Source organism: Natrix helvetica (assembly GCF_964273705.1).
Source record: "Natrix helvetica genome assembly, chromosome: 5".
Classification (NCBI taxonomy): Eukaryota; Metazoa; Chordata; class Lepidosauria; order Squamata; family Natricidae; genus Natrix; species Natrix helvetica.
The window spans coordinates 13181116-13202699 of NC_138551.1; the positions used below are offsets into that span (position 1 = coordinate 13181116).

At 44.2% G+C, this 21584-nt stretch overlaps 1 protein-coding gene across 1 annotated transcript in view; it reads right to left on the minus strand.

Annotated features, from left to right (window-relative positions):
* MFN1 (mitofusin 1) overlaps positions 1–21584 on the minus strand; it is a 34925-nt gene that overhangs the window by 9313 nt on the left and 4028 nt on the right. Inside the window, exons 3-10 of the mRNA XM_081954222.1 lie at positions 17960–18095; positions 14756–14918; positions 10116–10240; positions 8709–8817; positions 7012–7119; positions 6355–6508; positions 5727–5794; positions 869–990 (exon numbers count right to left, since the gene is read on the minus strand). Coding sequence (XP_081810348.1) covers positions 869–990; positions 5727–5794; positions 6355–6508; positions 7012–7119; positions 8709–8817; positions 10116–10240; positions 14756–14918; positions 17960–18095 — 985 coding nt within the window. The remainder of the gene's footprint in view (positions 1–868; positions 991–5726; positions 5795–6354; positions 6509–7011; positions 7120–8708; positions 8818–10115; positions 10241–14755; positions 14919–17959; positions 18096–21584) is intronic.

Genomic DNA, 21584 nt, shown 5'->3' on the forward strand with positions numbered 1-21584 from the left:
TAGTACCTACGTCAGCGTTGACTCCTGGCAACTGTCTGGACTGTTCCCTGCAGCTTTCTTAGCAATGTTTTTCAGAAGGGGTTTGCCGTTGCCTGTTTTCTAGGACTGAGTTATCTCAATGACTGTCCCAAGGCAGGACTCCAACTCAGAGTCTTCCAGTTTTCAACCTGGTACCTTAACCACTACACCATAATAAAAAGTCTTTAAGAAGATGTTGGATAGCCATCTGTCTGAAACGGTATAGGGTTTCCTGCCTAGGCAGGGGGTTGGACTAGAAGACCTCCAAGGTCCCTTCCAACTCTACTATTGTATTGTATTGCATAGTATAGGCCAAACTGGAAACCCATTTTAAGGGTTTTAAATTATCATACCTGCAAACAACTTGAGCTCCTTAATAGCAATAGCACTTAAGACTTATATACTGCTTCACGGTGCTTTTACAGCCCTTTCTAAGCGGTTTACAGGGTCAGCCTATTGTCTCCAACAATCTGGCTCCTCATTTTACCGACCTGGGAAGGAGGGAAGGCTGAGTCAACCTTGAGCCTGGTGAGATTCAAACTGCCAAATTGCAGGCAGCCGGCAGTCAGCAGAAGTAGCTTGCAGTACTGCACTCTAACCACATGCGTCACCACGGTGCTTGAATGAATTAATATCAATAACAATAAACATGAGTTGGAGACCGTTTTGTGTTTCCATGGGACTATAGGAACTCAGGAACGGGCCACTCCAGTGTCACAGGCAACGTCTCAAAACCTGCTTTCCTCATCTGCTCTACTCCCCTCCTACTAATGGGTGAGAAAAAGTCAGTGCAACCTGGTGGTTTTGTTCAGTTTTGCGCAACAAGGCAAATGCAACAGGAGAGACCTACCTTTGATGGGCTGCTGCCACATTTATGTTGTCCATAATGTTTTTCGCAGTCTCAAGGATCTGTTTAGCTCTGATAGTGTGCTGCTCAAACTTGGTTTTCACAGCTGACTGCGAGATACACTCCTGCGAGGGGCCCAAGCCACAACACACATTACTGCAATTCCGTCATCAAAACACTTGGGAATTTCGAGCTTTTCAGAGAAGGCTCTGATGCGATTAGAGGTATATATGTGTATAAAATAAAGCAAGGGGGGGGGAGAAAAACAAAACACACAAAACAACAACAAAAAAGGACAAGCAGTAACCAAAACCCCAAATCTAGAGCAGTGAAATCCTGCTCTCTTTGACAGTTCAGCTAACAGTAATGTGTAGGAAGTAAAAAGAACGATAAAGGGAACAATTAACCAAAAAAAAAAAAAAATTCCACCTAACGCGAGCAATTGGGAATCTCAACAGAATTAGCTGCTACGGGTGATTTATATTACGGTTTGGATGAACTCCTGAGAAGCTAGCGGGAAAATGAGAATGCATATACTGGAAGTGTCCGCGGGATATGTAAAGCACATAAGTGGGAGGAGCTTCAATTGCGCCACAGAGGCTGCCATTTTGACTTTTTGAAAGTCTGCAGCTAGACATAACAGTAGCACTAACACTGATATACCGCTTCATAGTGCTTTTACAGCTCTCTCTAAGCGGTTTACAGAGTCAGCGTATTTGCCCCCAACAATCTGGGTCCTCATTTTACCCACCTCGGAAGGATGGAAGGCTGAGTCAACCTTGAGCCGGTGAGATTCGAACTGCCAAACTTCTGCAGCAGTCAGCAGACGTAGCCTGCAGTACTGCACTCTAACCACTGTGCTACCACTGCTCTTGCCAATGCTTGCCAGCTTTGGTTTTTGAATGATATGGATCATAGGAAACAGCTGGTTTGACTATTTGTCTTATCTAATGCAGAACTATCTACCTTAGGATTGGCTCCCGAGAGTCTCCATCACCCCCCTGCGAGCTACCTGTGGTCCTTCAGGATAGAGAAATCTTGAGGACCAGCTTCAAGGACTGCATGATGGTCCTTGCCCACATACCACAGAAAGGAGAAGGATAAATGGATTAATGCTTCCTGCATCCATACATAGTGGCCAGGAGTACCTCCCACATGCCACAGGCTGAAGACACGTTAATCTAGTAGCCATACTGGTGCTATAATAATCTGATTCTGGTTCATAGAAGAAAGCCATCTAGAAATTCCTACATGTGAAGTTTTCACCTCTATGGAAGTGTAACAAATAAACCTGTCTTGCATGAAGATGTTTACATTATTCATAGGAAGACAAGATAGCCCAAAGGTCTGTGTAGCCACTACTGGGTCACCTCTGGGATGGAGCTCTTCTAGTTCAGTGTTTCTCAACCATGGCTATTTGAAGATGGGTGGACTTCAACTCCCAGAATTCCTGTCAGCCAAGCTGGCTGAGGAATTCTGGGAGTTGAAGTCCACCTGTTGTGGTTCTTCATATGTTTTAGTCTCCAGTCCCCTAATCATCCTTGTTGCTCTTCTCTGCACTCTTTCTAGACTCTCCACATCTTTTTTACATCGTGGCGACAAAAACTGAATGCAGTATTCCAAGTGTGGCCTTACCAAAGCATTATAAAGTGGCATTAACACTTGACGTGTTCATTCACCTGTTTACCAAGAGAAAGAGTTTATTTTCTTCTTCACTGCATTCTCCTAGACTCTTGAATGTATCCTAACAGAACTTAAAATTGCAGCTCACACTCTCAAGCTTAATAAGGGTTGTGGGCAAAAAAAAAAGAGAGTAAGAAACAAAGGAGGTATAAAATAGAAATAATAGACAAGAGCCATTACGCTCGACGAAGTAGATCTAGAAATCAGCAATGAAAAAGCAAGCGATTCACACGAACAAGAGCACATTGTTAGAGCTAGACGAGATTCGCAGGAAAAGTCCAAAAGTCCAGGTCAGCAAACAGGTAGAAGAGGGCAGACTATACAACAAACAAGTCCAGAGTAGGAAGCTATAAGAAACATTAGCCATACCTCAGGGATGAAAAAAAGAGAGAAAATAATAAAAGCAGACAATCAGTTCACACAATCCCTCTCATTGACAAGATCAGGACAGAAAGAGGTCTGTTTTGGAGCAGAAGAACCTTTCAGCCAACACTTAAGACTTCGTTGAAGTCCACAAGTCTTTAGGTTCCCAAGTTTGGACACCCCTGCTTTAAGAGTTCATCTCTAGCCAGGCCCAGCTTCAAAAGGTCAGTTGAATGACTTGGCTAGCAGGCCCCATTCCCTGGACTTTGGGCGGCCTGGCTTAATACAGGTGTTTGGCTTTCTAAACTGACCGCCAATCCTAAAGCAAAACAAAAAAAAGGACAGAACATTTCTCGTTATTTCCTTCAAGGCTGTCAATCACAAGTCCTTCAGGTCTTAAGAGACAATAAATAAGAGCTGTGGTGGAGCAGTGGTTAGAATGCAGTAAGATAAAAGTAAAGATTCCCCTCTAGGGGGCGGTGTTCATCTCCGTTTCAAAGACGAAGAGCCAGCGCTGTCCGAAGACGTCTCCGTAGTCATGTGGCCAGCATGACTAAACGCTTGAGGCACACGGAAGACTGTTACCTTCTCATCAAAGGTGGTTCCTATTTTTTCTACTTGCATTTTTTACATGCTTTCAAACTGCTAGGTTGGCAGAAGCTGGAACACGTAATGGGAGCTCACTCCGTTACGTGGCACTAGGGATTCGAACCGCTAAACTGAACTTTCTGATTGACAATCTCAGGATCTTAGCCACTGAGCCACCACGTGCCTATTATACAGTACTGCAGGGCTTACTCACTGCTCACTCTGGGAGTTCAATTCTCACTCGCTCAAGGTTGCCTCAGCCTTCCATCCTTCCGAGGTGGGTAAAATGAGGACCCAGATTGTTGGGGGGCAAATATGCTGACTCTGTAAACCACTTAGAGAGGGCTGTGAAGCACTGTGAAGCGGTATATAAGTCTAAGGGCTATTGCTATTTTTATATAGCAGATGTGATCATTTATAGCAATAGCCCTTAGACTTATATACCTCTTCACAGTGCTTTACAACCTTCTCTAAGCGGTTTACAGCATATTTACCCCCAACAATCTGGGTCCTCATTTTACCGACTTCGGAAGGATGGAAGGCTGAGTCAACCTGGACCCGGTCAAGATCAAACTCCTGGCAGTGGAATGCAGAGTTAGCCTGCAATACTGCATTCTAAGCACTGCACCACCAGTTCCCTTGGCTATTCAGTTGGTTAGTTTTCCTCCTGCAGACGTCTACATCCCTTTATCCCTTTTTCAAATTTGCCTCCACTCGACCCACCCTGTATTTCTCCAGTCTTCTTAGAGATGCTGAGAACGGATTTTCATGCAAAGAGAAGATTCGGGATTGTGTTTTCTACAAAAGGCGTTAGCAAAGCATTCATAACACACCAGTTTTTTTTGAGAGAACACTCAAGTTCCTTCTTAGTCAAGAATTTCAATCTCTAAAGCTGGACGGGACCTGAATCAGGGAAACACGATTGTCGTACATCTCTTCCTCCTCCTCCTCTTTTTATTTCTTAAACAGTGTTTGCAAACTACCTCAGTCAATGGTGATGCTGGCTGGACTGCCACAAAAAAGGCAGGCCATAATATGACATGGTGGCATAAGCAACAAGGCCAATGATAGTCAACAATACATATAGTCACATGGTCATCCAGCTTCTCCTTTGTTTAGCCAGCCTCACTGAAATAAAATTGGCATTAAGGGTCTGATGGAAGCTAACAAGGATCAGACTAGTTCCTATTTTGTGAGAACTGCAATGCTTCTTCTGTGATGTCTCATATCAACCTTTGCTGGCTTCTAGAACAGGGAAGGAAATGGCGGTCATCCAAGTTTTCTCACATTACAATGAAGACCATCCTTTACCATTGCCTACTAGTCCCACAGACCCCAGAAGCATTTTAAGAATGATTGTGTGTATGTGTGTGTGTGTGTGTGTCCCAGCATAACTCTGAAACGCTTCGAGCAATTTCTCCCAAACTTGGTACACAGAAGACTTACTCCCTGGAAATAAATATTGTGGGAGTAAGACACCTCTAACACCCCTCGGGGTGTGCGTTCTGTTACCATACAGCCTGTTGTGCCTTAAAATGGCTTCTACTGTACAGCCGCAAAATGGCTTCTACTGCACTGCACAGGGGAGTTGCCATGGTAACGGCTTCACAGTACTCCACAAGGGGGCTCCCTCTGGTAAGGGGGAAAATTCAACCTTAGAAATTACATTTGGTCTGGATATTTCCCCCCTATAAATAAATGCCCGGGTAATGCCATGCTATCAGCAGTAGTTCAATATAAATTCACTCTTAGCTGCCAAGTATCGGATACAGGAAGTACATCCGTTGTTGTCATATTCAGAGTAAAACATGGCAGGCAGAGAAAAAGAGGTCAGTTACGTCATGTTTTTATGACTGAATCCAAAAAGAAAAAAAAGAAATTATATTTCCCCAAGAATAAAACTGCAGCCCTGGAAAACACAGAAATATAATAAGCCTAACCTAGAAACATCTACGATAGAAAAGCAGTTGGACTCGACTTTCCGATGAACAAGATAGTCACTGGAAGAGAACAGAACTACACTTTGCACTAATGTGCAAAGCTAGCTGAATGCGAGAGTCATTCATCATTATTTGAATGCAGCTCTCTTCTGGCTCTCTAAGGAAACCCACCAAGCTCAAAATGTCTTTATTTCTGCAGATAATCCTGGAGTGAACAGATCTATGGATGACACAGGCCATATATACACAGGTCCCCTCAATCTGCTTTAGATACTCTGGAGGTTTACCTCAAATATTTTTTCAAAATGCTGGAACTCCTGGAACCGTGTCTGAAATCCCTCAGCGATTGCGCCACCTACAAGAGAACACGAAAGAGCGGGTGAAGAGACAATTTCTTGAAGCTGCAGGAGACTTAGGATAAGATGGGTGCTTCTGGGGTGGGAAAAAAAAAGCCAACCTTCAAAAGATGGTTAAGGACCATCACCGTTAGAAAGTGGACCTAATTTACAATATGTCAGGCTTCCAAGTAACACTCCTAACAAAAGAAGTCTCCAAGGCTTGAGTTTCCTCAAAGATCCATTTTATTAGAGATGTCCTATTGGCTCATCTGGGAAAACCCGAATCTGAAAGCTTCCAGGTTTTCCCTACCCAAGTGAATGTTCAAGTCCCTGCCCAGCACCCACATGTCCATCACATGGTCCAATCAGGCGCCATCCAACACTGGAGAAGCCTCCCAGTCACACCACTCCAGGGGCAGGGCAAAGTGTCCTTGACTCTTGGAGAAAGGAATGCTATTTTGACTATATTTCCCATGCTCCATATAATGCCCCCCCTCCCAGTTTCCCACAGCATTAAATGCGGCAGGCCTGAAGGCCCGATGCAAAAGATGGCTTCCAGGCCTGACAGAATACACACCTCCTTCAGGCATGCCCTGAGCTTTGTGTTTCCTTGCACTGAGAACTTCCTTGGCTGAAACAAAGAAAATTCGGTTTTGGGCTTCAGAACGGTCCACAACCCTGAGCTCATCCACCAAGAAAGTCAGGCAACGCTCCATGTGCTGTTTGCGTACCTGCAGAATGACAACGGTAGCACACAGGATCATCAGTCAGTCTCCCACCCATTTACAAAACACAAAAAGCAACTTCTAACATCTCCGTACTGCCTCTTGAGGGGCTTACTTTGGGAAGAAAATCTCTGAATTCATAAGATTTCCTTGACTGTCACCTTAAATCAAAGGTGTCAAACTCAAGGCCCGCGAACTGGCTCACGATGCCTCTGCAGGCTTCCCTAGCTCCGTTTTTTGCTGGCAGAGGGTTGCAGGAAGCCGTCGCAGCCAAAAACAGAGCTTGGGAGCCTATTTTTCACTGGCAGAGCCCTCAGGCCACCACAGGCGCCCCTGGCACAAGTGACGTTGAACTGTCCCCACCCCCCGCGGTCAAACACAACCCTGATGTGTGGCCCTCAGTGAAATTGAGTGTGACACCCCTGCCTTAAATGAATGCAAGGACTTAAGCGCCACTCTAAGCAACCATCAACTCCTTTTCCCAAGAAAGCGACGACTCGGTAACTCACGTCCTCCATGTATTCAGGCTCTGACGCAGAAGCATCCCAGCGATTGTTCAGGATGAAGATGTTTGGTTTGGAAAGTTTTTCGTTCACTTTGTGGAAAAATTGTTTCTCCTAAAATAGAGACACAAATATGGATCGAGATATAAATGTGTCTTTTTACGTCCCTGCAATCCCTTAATTCGGGGTAGAGTCGATATAGACAAACCCAGATCTATTGAAAAAGCTTTTGGGGAACAGCTGGTTACTCATCAACTTGGCAAAGAATTCAGGCTTCATTACTTTCCTTCTTCTGCAGAACTGCTTCTGGGAGGCCCACAGAAGAACCGTTTACAATCATTCTTAAGGATGGATGACTGAAATAGTATTTTATCGCCCCTTTTTATTTTATTTTACTTCCCGTCTTTCAGATTAAACAAGCCCCAGACAAGCCACCGAGGAGTTTCTGAACTTCACTTCAGAAAATGAAGATTTCTGAGTTTGTAATTGACTCGCAGATCCAAAGAGTCAGAATTCTGTCCGGGATCCAAGTGCAAAGAAGATACGAACAAGATCTCCTAACTTCACTCAAATTGATCGTTCAGCAGCAGCTAGCTAATCGAAATTACAGTCATGTTGACATTCGATTTACTTTCTGTCCCAATCGATTTCCAAAACATCTGACGTTTTACTTTGTAAAGATGATACTTTCCAGCTGTGCTACTCTTCCACTGTGTAAAACCTTCCAAAGGAGCTTCAAATTGGAAACAATCAGAAATGAAAAGAAACAACTATAAAAGGTAAAACAGAGAGCAAAATCAGGACTCCCTGAAAACCTCCCATCTAATTTAATTACACCCTATAATTGTATCCTATAATTTATACCCTCCTATCTGAGCCATGGTGGTGCAGTGATTAGAGTGCAGTACTGCCAGCTGCTGACTGCTGGCTGCCTGCAATTTGGCAGTTCGAATCTCACCAGGCTCAAGGTTGACTCAGCCTTCCATCTTTCCGAGGTCAGTAAAATGAGGACCCAGATTGTTGGGGACAAATATGCTGACTCTGTAAACCGCTTGGAGAGGGCTGAAAAAGTACTGTGAATAGACAATGGCAATCCCTGAAGCCTGAAACAGCTGATAGTCGGAAGGATGAATTAACTGACTATCAGCTGCTTGTGCTAATCAGGCTGTGCTGAAACTGAAGCAGGCTGTTTGCTGCTAGGAGGCAAATTGCTGGAAGGCAATTTTTTTTTCTTGTGCTAATCAGGCTGTGCTGAAACTGAAAACAGGCTGTTTGCTGCAATGAGGAAAGTTGTGGGAGGCAGAGGCCAAAGGGTGGGGGCTGGTGGGCGGCAGAGCTACATTCGGTGTATAAGATGCACCCAAATTTTCACCCTCTTTTAGGGGAAAAAAAGTGTGTCTTACACTCCAAAAAATACGGTAATTCGAGATTTCCCTCCTATGGGATCCTATTTAATATCAGCTAAGAGGAATATTCACGATGCTAGCTTAGAAGGGTGACGGGTGTAGTAGAATAATGCAATTAAACGCAGATAATGATCCTTGACAGGGATATTTTATACTTATGATGAATTGTTAGATCAGTTGCCTCAAACTTAGAGGGTTCTCAAGACTATTAAAACAAGGTATACTTTCTACTTTGAGAAGAGGAAATATGAAGAAAAGAAATGAAGGGCTCACTTTAAAAAAAAGGTGAAGACTTACTGTATTCATGAGGGTTGACTCTGAATTAGCAACTAAAACAAAAACATCAGCATCCAGGCAGAATTTGTCAATCCAGGTGTCCAACTCTGTGGTGACATCAGTACCTGGACTACGAAATGAGGGGAGGGAATTAATAGACGGAATTTGAAAAGGTAGAAAAATATGGGAAAACATCATGCAATCATAGCTTAGTAAGATAAAGTCTGAATGTGTTTTGGGCTGTACATAGAACATAGAACATCATCAGAGTTGGAAGGTACTTTGAAGGTCTTGTAGTCCAACCCCTGCTCAAGCAGGAGACCATATAGTATTCCAGACAATTGGCTGTCCAGTCTCTTCTTAAAAGCCTCCAGTGTTGAGGCAACCACAACCTCTGAAGGCAAGCCATTCCATTAATTGTTCTCACTGTCAGGAAATTTCTCCTTAATTCTAGGTTGCTTCTCCCCTTGGTTAGTTTCCACCCATTGCTTCTTGTCCTGCCTTCGGGTGCTTTGGAGAACAGCTTGACTCCCTCTTCTTTGGGGCAGCCCCTGAGATATTGGAACACTGCTATCATGTCTCCCCTAGTCCTTCTTTTCATCAAACTAGACATACCCAGTTCCTGCAACCGTTCTTCATATGCTTTTGTCTCCAAGTCAGGGGTGAAATGCTACCGGTTCGGGTTGGTTCGCCCGAACCAGTAGTAAAAAATGCTTTAAAAAGTTTTTAAAAAGTTCTGACGATCAGCTGCATGACAATCAGCTGTGCCTGACTGACAGAACAATTAATCAGTGGAACAGCTTGCTTCCAGAAGTTGTGAATGCCCCAACACTGGAAGTCTTTAAGAGGATGTTGGATAGCCATTTGTCTGAAACAGTATAGGGTTTCCTGCCTAGGCAGGGGGTTGGACTAGAAGACCTCCAACGTCCCTTCCAACTCTACTATTGTATTGTATTGTATTGACTATGAGGATCCTGCTTGTTGCAGGGGCCATTTTGTGTGAAGTCCAGCTGCTTTCACATTGTGTGTGAGTCAGTTGTGCAGCCACGCCCACCCAGTCACATAACCACCAAGCCACGCCCACCCAGTCACATGACCACCAAGACACGCCCACAGAACCGGTAGGAAATTTTTTTTTTGAATTTCACCACTCCTCCAAGCCTTTAATCATCTTTGTCGCCCTTCTCTGCACTCTTTCCAGAGTCTCAATAAACAAGTCAAGAAGACTTCCATTCATTACAATTTCTTTTCTTTTTGGATCCTGTGATTAAACGTTTCTGAACAAGCCAGGATATTAAGAGTTGGCTTAATCGCTTAGTCTTTTCAGAGACTGGTTTGAACAAGGAAACAATGGGAAGCTACAGCCAAGACGGAGTGTGTGTTTCAAAGGAAGACACCTTGGGAATGAATCCAAAAGAGTTGTTGTACCTGTCTACTAAGACCAAGTCGTCTCTCAAGAGAGCACATTTGGTTTTAGGCCAAAAGACATGAACTAAGCAACCAGCTTCTAAGTCTTTATCCATATGGAGTGCGTGAGCGAGCTGATTGACTGTCTGCAAAGGAAGAACAAGTTAGGATAAGGTCAGTGACATGACAACTTGAAGACACTTGAGTATTACCTGAAGCAGCAACAAACTACCGTATAAGACGCACTCAACCATAAGGTGCAGATTAACTTTAGTGGAGGAAAACAAAAAAAAGAAAAACTGCCTCTGCCACCAAGCATCCATCCATCCATCCGGTAAGCGTCCTTGCAGCAAACAGCAAACAGCCCGGTCAGCTTCAGCACATTATTGCAGGCCCAGCACATGGCTCATCAGGGCTCCACTCCGTGGTGCCCACCACTGGTCAACTGAGCTGAGCTGCTGCTGCCGCCGGGCAATGCCATTTGCTGCCACCACCTATCGCCACCACCATTTGTCAGCAGTGAACAGCGGTGACAATCCTCACCGCTAGAACAGCTGATTGGCGGTATTCTGGGAGGCCGAGCCAACAGCCGATCAGCTGCTCAGCAGCGAAGGCTCCAGCGTTCCCCGGTGGCAGTGGTGACAGGAACCAACCCCCCTCCCCCACCGTAATATTCACTCTGTAAGACACACAGACATTCGGTAAGTTTCTAACATCCAATTTTGTGGGGTGGTGGTGGTTACTAGAATTCCCCATCTCCAAACTGATGTAAAGGAAATTAAAGCCAATGGGATCTTTAGATTAATACCTTGGCTTTTTGCAAAACAGCAGATAAAGGAAGGGACTCCCTTCCTTCTCGTCTTCAAAGTACGCCTGGGGCCTGAACATATTACATAGGAGGAAGCGCATGGGAACAAATATTGCATCGTTCATGGAAATCAGCCAAAATTGGAGAAAGGTCAAATTAGGAATGGGGATACAAAGATGAGCAAATAGACTCTGAATATGTAAAAGATGTGATTTACATCACAAGGGTTGGTGAAAAACCAAGTATGTGTACTAATTGAAGCACTACAGTATATATGCTACATGGACAGTCCATATGGAACTCTGGAATTACCTTGCCCTGATAGAAACAGACAGAATATTATTTTAACATATACTGTACAATATCAAATTCTAACCTTTAATGGAAACTGGTTAAGCTTACTCAACAGACTAATCTCTGGTTATGTTTTGTTTAGTTTTGGCTTAGTGCAATGTTTGATCTGAGTTAGTTGTGACTTACTCGTCAAAAAGAACCATGGTCACAGTTTGCAAAATGTGGGAATGTCTGTGCCTCTTAAAGAGTGAATTGTCCTATCAATTCTTTTATCTTTTGTCTATAGAACCTTCTACAATTCCAAAATTTCACATAAGGAGAATAAAATTAAGCCATACTAAATAAGTAACATACTAGCTATTGCTTGCCTAAATCTTGAACAAGCAGCATACATGTTTTCTAACACATATTAAGCCTTATTCCCCAAATGGCTTACTTTTAGCACTGTTTACGTAACACATTAAAAGGTATGTGGTCAACATTGCATAGGAAAACATTCTGACATTAAAACAGTCCATCCCGAGTGTTCCAAATGCTCCTTGAAGGACAATCACAATTGGGACCGGATCTTCCATTACTAATTGATGCGGATCCTAACCGAGTCAGGCCCAATGTTGCAACCTTTTTGGTTGCAGTTATTAAGTGAATCTGACAGGCAGTCATTTTCCTCAAAGTTCCATTTTATTAGAGATGTCATACTGGCACATCTGGGAAAACCTGAATCTGAAAGCTTCCAGGTTTTCCCCACCCAAATGAAAGTCCAAGTCCCTGCCCAGCACCCACATGTCCGTCACATGGTCCAATTAGGTCCCCGACCCAACTGGAATTGCTTCCCAGTCACCTGTTCTGACCTAGGCTTCCCCTGCAGCACGAAGCCAAGTCCTCATCCCGATAAACTCCTTTAACTAATTTACAGTGAATTCTTATCCTGCAAAGTCTTTCAAGATAGTTCACAATTACCGACCTTTTATCAGGCTTGGAGAGTGGCCAGGCCGATATCTTTCAGACGCCGCAATGCTTACAAGAATGCAGGAATGAACTAATTGTCTCCTGCAAACTCCACTCCCCTTTTGCTCCTCTTTTATTCGCTATGGGAGGGGCCATTCCCCGTCCACCTGTGGCCTTACTCCCAAGTGGACCCTTGTTCCTTAGCTGTTCCCTTCGTCTGGCAACTCTGCGCATGCGCACACTGGGAACAGGCTCCAGCTGTTCTTCTGCCCCACTGATGTCTGACTCCGAAGGCAGCTGATAACTGTCAGACGGCTCTGGCCCCATCTCTGCCTCTGATGCAGAGCCCTCATCAGAGCCTTCCCCAGACTCCAGGACTGGCCCATCTTCCTCCCCAACCTCCTCACTGTCCGAATCTGCTGCCAGCTCCGCTAGCCACTGGCAGGCCACAACACTACGCCTCTCCAGGTGCAGGCTGAACATCCTTGAGTCCCAGTGAAAGAATGTTGTTATGGCTACCCCTCTCATCCTGTCTCCATCCACCCCCACTCCTCTTTCCCACAGCATGCCCATCCACCGAGTGTGGCAGCCCTGAAGATCCAAAGTAAAAGATGGCATCCAGGCCTGACATCTGGTTTCCTCCATTTACTTTGCTTGTCCGAAGCCCCCTGGGAAGTTTGCAAATGGCGACCATGTGACCCTGCAACCATCGTAAATACATGCCAGTTGCCAAAGCAACCAAATTTGGACCACGTGACTGTGGGAAGGCTTCAATGATTGTTAAGTGTTGTAGGTCACTTTTTTCAATGCTACTGTAATTTCGGATAGCGACTAAGCAAATGGTTGTACATTAAGGACTACCAGTGTGCTGGCTGGAGAATGCTAGGAGTTTAAGTCCACACTTCTACAAGTTGCCTAGTTAAGACAACAATGCTCTGCGCTATTGCCTATACAGAAAATGCAATTTTACAGATTTTGCATCAAACCGCCTCTGATCTTTTTTTTAAAAAAAAATTGGAGAAGCTTTCTGGGATAGCGAGGAACCAATCCCTGCTTGTAAAAAGGGGAAGTACTACCACCAACAAGATTGTCAAAAATGTACCCAACCCTGAAACCGACCTGTTGGAAATGTAAAAAAGAACAACGGACCTTCTATCACATGTGGTGGACCTGCCGGGAATCGCAAAAATATTGGAAAAGAATTTGGAAGTGGGCTCAAGAAATTACGGGGGAACAAATAAAGTATAAACCCGAAACCTTCATACTAGGAATAATCAAAGGGAACTATACAAAAAAAAAAAACCTACTAACACATATATTAACCACAGCTAGAATAGCTTTTGCCCAATGCTGGAAGCAAAATAATGTACCGCCGGACGAATTAGTGATAAAAAAAACCTTGGATTGTGCAGAGATGGACAAATTAACCCTAAAATTAAAGGACAAAGAAGAATCGGAATACTACGAAATTTGGAATAAGTGGTATGAATGGTTGGAAAATAAGAAAAATAATTAAGCTGAAAACAATATACATAAATAAATATAGAACTGTATATAAAAGTAGGTAAATATATAAAATATCATAAAAATGTATAGATAAGATGACATAATGACGTTATATATGGTAAAGAGAGGAAAACATAGATACGACGATGTAACATTGTACAAACTGTTGATATAAAGATTGTAATCTGTGATGAAAAGACAAAAACAATAAAAATTATTATTAAAAAAAAAAAAGAAGTAAACTGCTTGCAGCTATGACTAATAACTTTTCTACCAAACATGGAGAGGAATACAGAGATGACCTTGGAGCAGATATGAAACAGCTGTTGGCAAAATATAAGCTCAGCCAGGAAAAAGAAATTTTCAATTGTCCTGTCTCGATGCTTTTTGGTATAAAGGAGACGGGAGAGGAAACTCCGTCAACTTTTCAACGTTTTTGTTATTTGAAGTCTATACGGATAGTCCTTGACTTCCATCCACAGTTTTGCCCCAAAATTTATGTTGCTAACTTAGTAACACAATTATTAAGGGAATCTGGCTTCCCCGTTGATTTTGCTTGTCAGAAGGTTGCAAGAGGTGACCCTGCAACCATCATAAACACATGCCAGTGGCCGAGCGCCTGCATTTTGATCAGGGGATCATGGGGAGGCTGCAATGGTTGCGTGAAAAACGGTGATAAGGCACTTTTTTTCAGTGCTGTTGTAACTTTGAGCAGTCACTAAACGAATGGTTGCAAGTCAAGGACTACTTCCTCTTTTGATGACCCCCATAATGCCTTGCGGGCTGGAGTTTGGGAAACTGAATGGAGGAGAGTGTTTACTGGCCAGATGCCCTTCCTGTCGCCAATGAAGTGTTTCCCCCTCCCCCCCCCCCCGATATATTCTCATTGTGTCCAGTGAAATATCTGCCTCTACCTAGGATCGAACTCACAGCCTCCAGATTGTGAGACGAGAGCTCTACATCCAGGCCACCGTACCTCTCTAAATCAAGGACTACTATTTTAATAAAATACTGCAGAGTTCTTTTTTTATCTCCTGGGGTGCCTGTTTCCTGACCTGCCTTATTTCAAGGGGCTACTAGCAAAACAGCCATGAGGAAGACTCACCTTCACGCTCTTCTTTTCGTCTGAGCCTTCGGTCATCAGGTAAGCTTTGTCACCATCAGTTCCTTCTACGCTGAGAAAGCAGTTAGTGGTGTGCCCAATGCCACTTGGCAACACTTTGTCCCACAGCATTGCATTGATCACAGAACTCTTCCCACTGCTGGTTCTATACGACAGAGCAGGAAGAGAACGGAAAAATGAATTTTTAAATCTAATACTGCAGCCAAGAAATATGAATTGCCTAGGCAATAATTCCAGATTGCAGTCTAGAAAGTCTTGATTCTGAAGCAAACTGTGTACACTTGCTACTTTTATCTCATATATCCTCATCATTAATGGCCCCATAATCCCTTGCGGGGTGGAGCCTGGGCAACTGCATGGAGCTAGCAGAGTGTTTACTGGCCGGATGCCATTCCTGTCACCAATGCGGAGTTTTGTTCAGTAGATACATTCTGAGTGTGCCCAGAGAGAGAAATGTCTGTCTCTACCTTGGATCAAATTCACAGCCTCTTGATTGTGAGGCAAAAGTTCCACCTGTAGGCCACTGTACCAATCTTATATATCAGTATCATTACCGTATTTTTCGGAGTATAAGACATTCCGAAGTATAAGACGGACCTAGCTTTTGGGGAGCAAAACAAGGGAAGAATATCTGCCTCTGCCTCCCAGCAATTTGCCTCCTTGCAACAAACAGCAAACAGTACAGACAATATACACAGTTTGTAGTGTTATATTTCAGACTATACTTGTACAGATGCTGTTAAAATGGATGTGCTTTCTGGAAGTATAGTTATTCTCTGCTATTTAAAAGAATAGCACTTTTTAAAACAATAGCACTGGGCCTTTTCAGATCAAGCATTTATTTTAAAAAGCTTCTCCATTTTGTTAAGTTGTCTAGAATAATAATAAAGGAGTCTTTTAAAAATAAGTCTAATAATTTGAACATTCTATAGGCATTTATAGTTGTTGACTCACCTCCTTGTAGCAAACAGCCTGATTAGCACAAGAAAAAAAATCTACCTCTGCCTCCCAGCAATCTGCCTCGAGAAGCAAACAGCAAGTTTCACTTTCAGTTTCTCCCGATGCAGGGATTGCTATAGCCCAGTGATGGCGAACTTATGGCACGCGTGCCACATGTGGCACGCGAAGCCATTTTTCAGAGCACGCGAGGCGCTGCCCTGTTAGCTGACCAGCGCTTATGCACGCGCTGGCCAGTTGACTTCACCCTTTTTAAAAGCCATTTTTCACTCTCCCCAGGCTCCAGAGGCTTTATAGGAGCCTGGGGAGGTCCCCCCCCCCCCGGAGCCCCCCCCCCCCCCCCCCGGAGGCTTCATGAGCTTCCCTGAAGCCTCCGGAGCACAAAAAACCGGCCCTACGGGCAAACCGGAAGTTGGGGAACGGACTTCCGGTTTGCTCGGAGGGTCGTTTTGAGCGCTCTGAAGGCTTCAGGGAAGCCTCTAGGAACCCTCCTCTGGAGCCTGGGGAGGGCGAAAAAAGCATGCAAAATGGGGGGGTCGCACCTGTAGTGCACGCATGCACACTGGGGGGGGTCACGCATTACATTATGGGTGTGGCACGCCCACACACGACCCCCCTGCGCTCCCCCCACTTATGGCACGCAAAAAAGGTTCGCCATCACTGCTATAGCCTATTGAAGCTTCACAAGCCCCCATTTGCTGCAAAGAGATAAATTGCTGGGCATCAGAGGCCAAAGGATTGGGCCTGGTGGGTGGGTGGAGCTACATTCAGTGTATAAGACACACCCAAATTTTCATCCTCTTTTAGGGAGGGGAAAAAGATGCATCTTGTACTCCCCAAAATATGGTAATTATATACCCAGGGGACAGCTATTTCTTCAAAGTAGACTAGACTAGGAAACCAACTATTTCATTAGTATTAGCTAATACTAATTTCATAATAAGGTTATAGTAACATAATCTTGCAAGTCTGAATGGCCTTCTTCCCTCCTTTATTTATGTACATGAGAATTAGGGACGGTCCTACCCGAGATGCTTTCTCAAATTACATTTCTGCCCAGACTCAGATTTCTTTCATCTGAGGCTTCTCCTCCTATTCCTCAAGATTATTCTTTCTTCCCATTATACCTAACTCCATCAATTTGTTAATTTATTGTGGTTTGGGTAATGACGGGAGAGAAAAGTAGCAAGGAAAGGCACTGAAACCTTTGTAACATTGCTAACGTAAAAACGGAAATTGCTCAGACACCTAGTTTAACATACAGGTAATCCTTATGACCAAAATGGAGCCTTTGCCCATCACGGTCATAAGTTGTGATGGTTGTAAATTTTATCAGAGATTTTATGACCTTTTTAGTGGTGGTCGGTAAGCAAATCATTGATTCATTACGGGCTGGAAGTAAAGGCAGATTTTTGGTGAAACAGCAGCAAAATATGGTCATGTGACCTACAGGCAGTGGTGGGTTCCTACCGGTTCAGACTGGTTCAGCTGAATCGGTAGTGGTTTGGCGGCCTGCCTGCCACACCCCCGAACTGGTTACCTGGGAGGCGCCGTCGGCAGCGCCATCTTGTTTTTCAGTTCTGCGCATGCCCAGAACAATGTTTATTGCATTGCGCATGCGGGCACACAAGCAAACCGGCAGTAGTGCCTGCCGGATCCTATCCCTGCCTACAGGGTGCTGCAAATGATGCTGGGCACCTCAAGTGTGGTCATGGGACTGCAGGGGGGGGGGGAAATCACGTGACTGTTTGTGGGGTACTTCAAACTGGGTTGTAAGGCTCCCCCAGGTAAGTGTTGAGGGCTACCTACCTTACAACTTTGAGGGTAAGAACTACAAAGTTGCTTTCACTTCTAATGATAGCAAAGCCACTGTAAAAGCTAAATTGCAGGCACTCTGTTTTTATGGCAAACACACAGTGCCAGAGGCAAGAGGATCTACAGGAGCAGGCAAGGCAGAAAAGTCAAGATGGCAGCTGCAATTAAAGCCTGGGACCCTTTCTCGGAGGAAAAAATCCTGAGACTGATATAATCTACTCAGAAATCATATTGTACAAGCATTGAGTGAAAATTGGTTACGGAACTGCACTGGGGTGGCTCTTAATTCTGAGCTTAACTTCCTCGTGAAGTATGGTTTTAATGACTTCTCAGGTAATGTGTTTGAAATAATTTAAAATGTATATCCCAAGAGAAGAACCTCACCCATTTATTACCACAAAGGGCAACTCTTACCTGCCAAAAAAAGCTACTTTCATATGCCGTCGTGCTAATACTTCACCAATTACAGCCAGCTTGTTTTTATAGGCCTGTATTTTTTTAAGTTCATCCATGGTAGCTATGCATTCAAGCTGTGGGTTTTGGTGTGTTTCTGTCATCGGAGAGAAAAACAAAGAGTTATAGAAGTACTACAATACTTTTTCCATGCAATTTTACTAAATCCATGCAATATTAAGGGAAAACATTTTCTCAAAGAGCTGCCTTGTGCCAATACTACGAGTTCTCAAAGGACCATGGGCCAGGCTGAGGAGAATGGGGTGTCAAACATTTCTCTAAACTTAAGGTTTGAACAGGCAAAGTGGGAACTTGCTTTGGCTCTTTTTCTCATTTTGTCTGAGCCAAGTAGCGGACACAGCATACAGTATATTACAGAAGTGAGTGCACCCCTCTCACATTTTATAAATATTTAAGTATATCTTTTCATGTGACAACACTGAAGAAATGACGCTTGGCTACAATGTAAAGTAGTGAATATACAGCTTGTAGAACTGTAAATGTGCTGTCCCCTCAAAATAATGCAACACACAGGCATTAATGTCTGCTAGCAACAAAAGTGAGTACACCCCTAAGTGATAATGTTGTAGTAGTTGTTTTCCCTCCCTGGTGTCATGTGATTCATTAGTGTTACAAGGTTTCAGGTGTGATGGGGGGGGAGCAGGTGTGTTAAATTTGGTGTTATCGCTCCCATTCTGGTCACCGGAAGTTCAACATGGGATCTCGTGGCAATGAACTTTCTGAGGATCTGAAAAAAATGAATTGTTGCTCTACATAAAAATGGCCTAGGGCATCATTTGGGTAAAATGTAGAGATGACACAGAAATATGATTTGCATTTTCCTTTACTTACGTCTTTTATGCTCTTTTCTAACAAATATCCCTATTGTTCTATATTTGGTATTTTATATTCCAATATGGCCTAACAGTTCATCAATAAAGTATTATGCGTCATACAGATAGTCAGATGTTTGGAATTCTGAATTATTATTGTCTGTCAATTTTTAAGAAGCTCCTAATAATAAATTGGTGTCACTAAAATCAAAGTTCTCTGATGAAGCACTATAGCTATTAAATGCTGTTTAGGAGCCACAGAATGCCGTCGATATAGTTTACTTGCACTTCAGTAAGGCATTTGATAAGGTAGATCATAACCTACTACTAGATAAAGTAGAAGAATGTGGGTTAGACAGCATCACCACCAGATGGATTGGTAACTGGCTGACCAACCGCACTCAACGTGTAGTTCTCAATGGAACTGCATCTACATGGAGGGAAGTATGCAGTGGAGTACCCCAAGGCTCTGTTTTAGGCCCAGTACTCTTCAACATCTTCATCAATGATTTGGATGAGGGAATAAATGGGGAACTTATCAAATTTGCAGATGACACCAAGCTGGCAGGAATAGCCAACACTCCAGAAGATAGGCTTAAGATACAGAAGGATCTTGACAAACTTGAACATTGGGCACTATCTAATAAAATGAAATTCAATGGTGAAAAGAGTAAGGTTCTACATTTAGGCAAGAAAAACGAAATGCACAGGTACAGAATAGGTGGTACCTTGCGCAACAGTAGTAACTGTGAGAGGGATCTTGGAGTCCTAGTGGACAAGCATTTAAATATGAGCCAGCAGTGTGCAGCAGCTGCCAAAAAAGCCAACACAGTTCTAGGCTGCATAAACAGAGGGATAGAATCAAGATCACGTGAAGTGTTAATACTACTTTATAATTCCTTGGTAAGGCCACACTTGCAATACTGCATTCAGTTTTGGTCGCCACAATGTAAAAAAGATGTGGAGACTCTAGAAAGAGTGCAGAGAAGAGCAACAAATATGATTAGGGGACTGGAGACTAAAACATATGAAGAACGGTTGCAGGAACTGGGTATGTGTAACCAATTTCATTGTATTTAAGTACAATGACAATAAAGATTATACTTATACTTATGTCTAGTTTAATGAAAAGAAGGACTAGGGGAGAAGTGATAGCAGTGTTCCAATATCTCAGGGCTCGCCACAAAGAAGAGGGAGTCAAACTATTCTCCAAGGCACCTGAGGGCAGAACAAGAAGCAATGGGTGGAAACTAATAAAAGAGAGAAGCAACTTAGAACTGAGGAGAAATTTCCTGACAGTTAGAACAATTAATCAGTGGAACAGAAGTTGCCTCCAGAAGTTGTGAATGCCCCAACACTGGAAGTCTTTAAGAAGATGTTGGATAGCCATTTGCCTGAAACGGTGTAGGGTTTCCTGCCTAGGCAGGGAGTTGGACTAGAAGACCTCCAAGGTCCTTCCAACTCTACTATTGTATTGTATTGTATTAATATGAATCCATTCTCAAACTGTCTCTCTGACACTCAGTTTCTTAACCTAAACCTTTTTACCGTGTTTCCGGAAAATAAGACAGGGTCTTATTTTCTTTTGCCCCACGAAATATGGCCTTGGGCTTCTTATAGGGGGAGGGCTTATTGTTTTGGTTGGCTGCTGAGTCGTCCAACAGCGGCCGCTCTGGGAGTATGCTCTATGGTTGTGGGCTGGCTGCTGGAAGACTCTCTGTCCGGCAGCCGGCCCACAAGCATAGAGCGTACTCCTAGAGCGGCCACTGCTGGAAGACTCGTCAGCCAAGTTTTGGAGTTTGGAAGCGGGAGAAGAAGTTATGCTTGGAGTGTGGCGGGGACAGAACAGGGGCTCGCGCAACCCCCCTCTCCAGGCGGGCAGAGCACCATGCACTGACCTAGGGGGTATCCTGAATATGCCAAGCCGCGGGAGTTGGGGAGCAGGCAGAGCGCCATGTGCCTTGGTGTCTTAGGGATACCCCCTAAGTCAGTGAATGGTGCTCTGCACGGCTGGAGAGGGGCTTTGCTGGGCGACTGCTCGTGAGCGTGGTCACCTCATGGCTGCTTCGCCCCTGAGGCTATGCCCGGCTCTTCGGGAGCCCGCTCGTAAGGGAGCAACCGCCCGGCAACTCCCCCCTCTGGCCAGGCAGAACGCCACTCCCCAACCTAGCGGTATTCCGAAGGCACCAAGCAACATGAGCGCCTCCCCCCCCAGCTCCCGCAGCTTGACGCCTTTGGGATACCGCTAGGTCAGTGAGCAGTGCTCTGCCTGGCTGGAGGGGTTGTCCAGAGGGCTCATTTTTGGGGGTGGGCTTATATTTTTGCCCACGTGAAAAATGTGGCAAAGCGTTAGTTTCAGGACAGGTCGTATTTTCGGGGAAACACGGTAATACTTCTGTGAGATTAGAGCAGTTAATCAATCAAATGAAGCTGAGTGCATGTGTCATTCTCAGGCCAATTAGAACAACTAAAACAATGATTCAAGAGATAGTAGGTGGACAAAGATCAAAGCACCAACATTAAAAGTAAAGGTTCCTCTCACACATGCATGCTAATCGTTCCCGACTCTAGGGGGCGTTGCTCATCTCTGATTCAAAGCTGAAGAGCCAGCACTGTCCAAAGACGTCTCCGTGGTCATTTGGCTGGCATGACTAAACGCCAAAGGTGCACGGAACGCTGTTACCTTCCCACCAAAGTGATCCCTATTTTTCTACTTGCATTTTTACATGCTTTTGAACTGCTAGGTTGGCAGA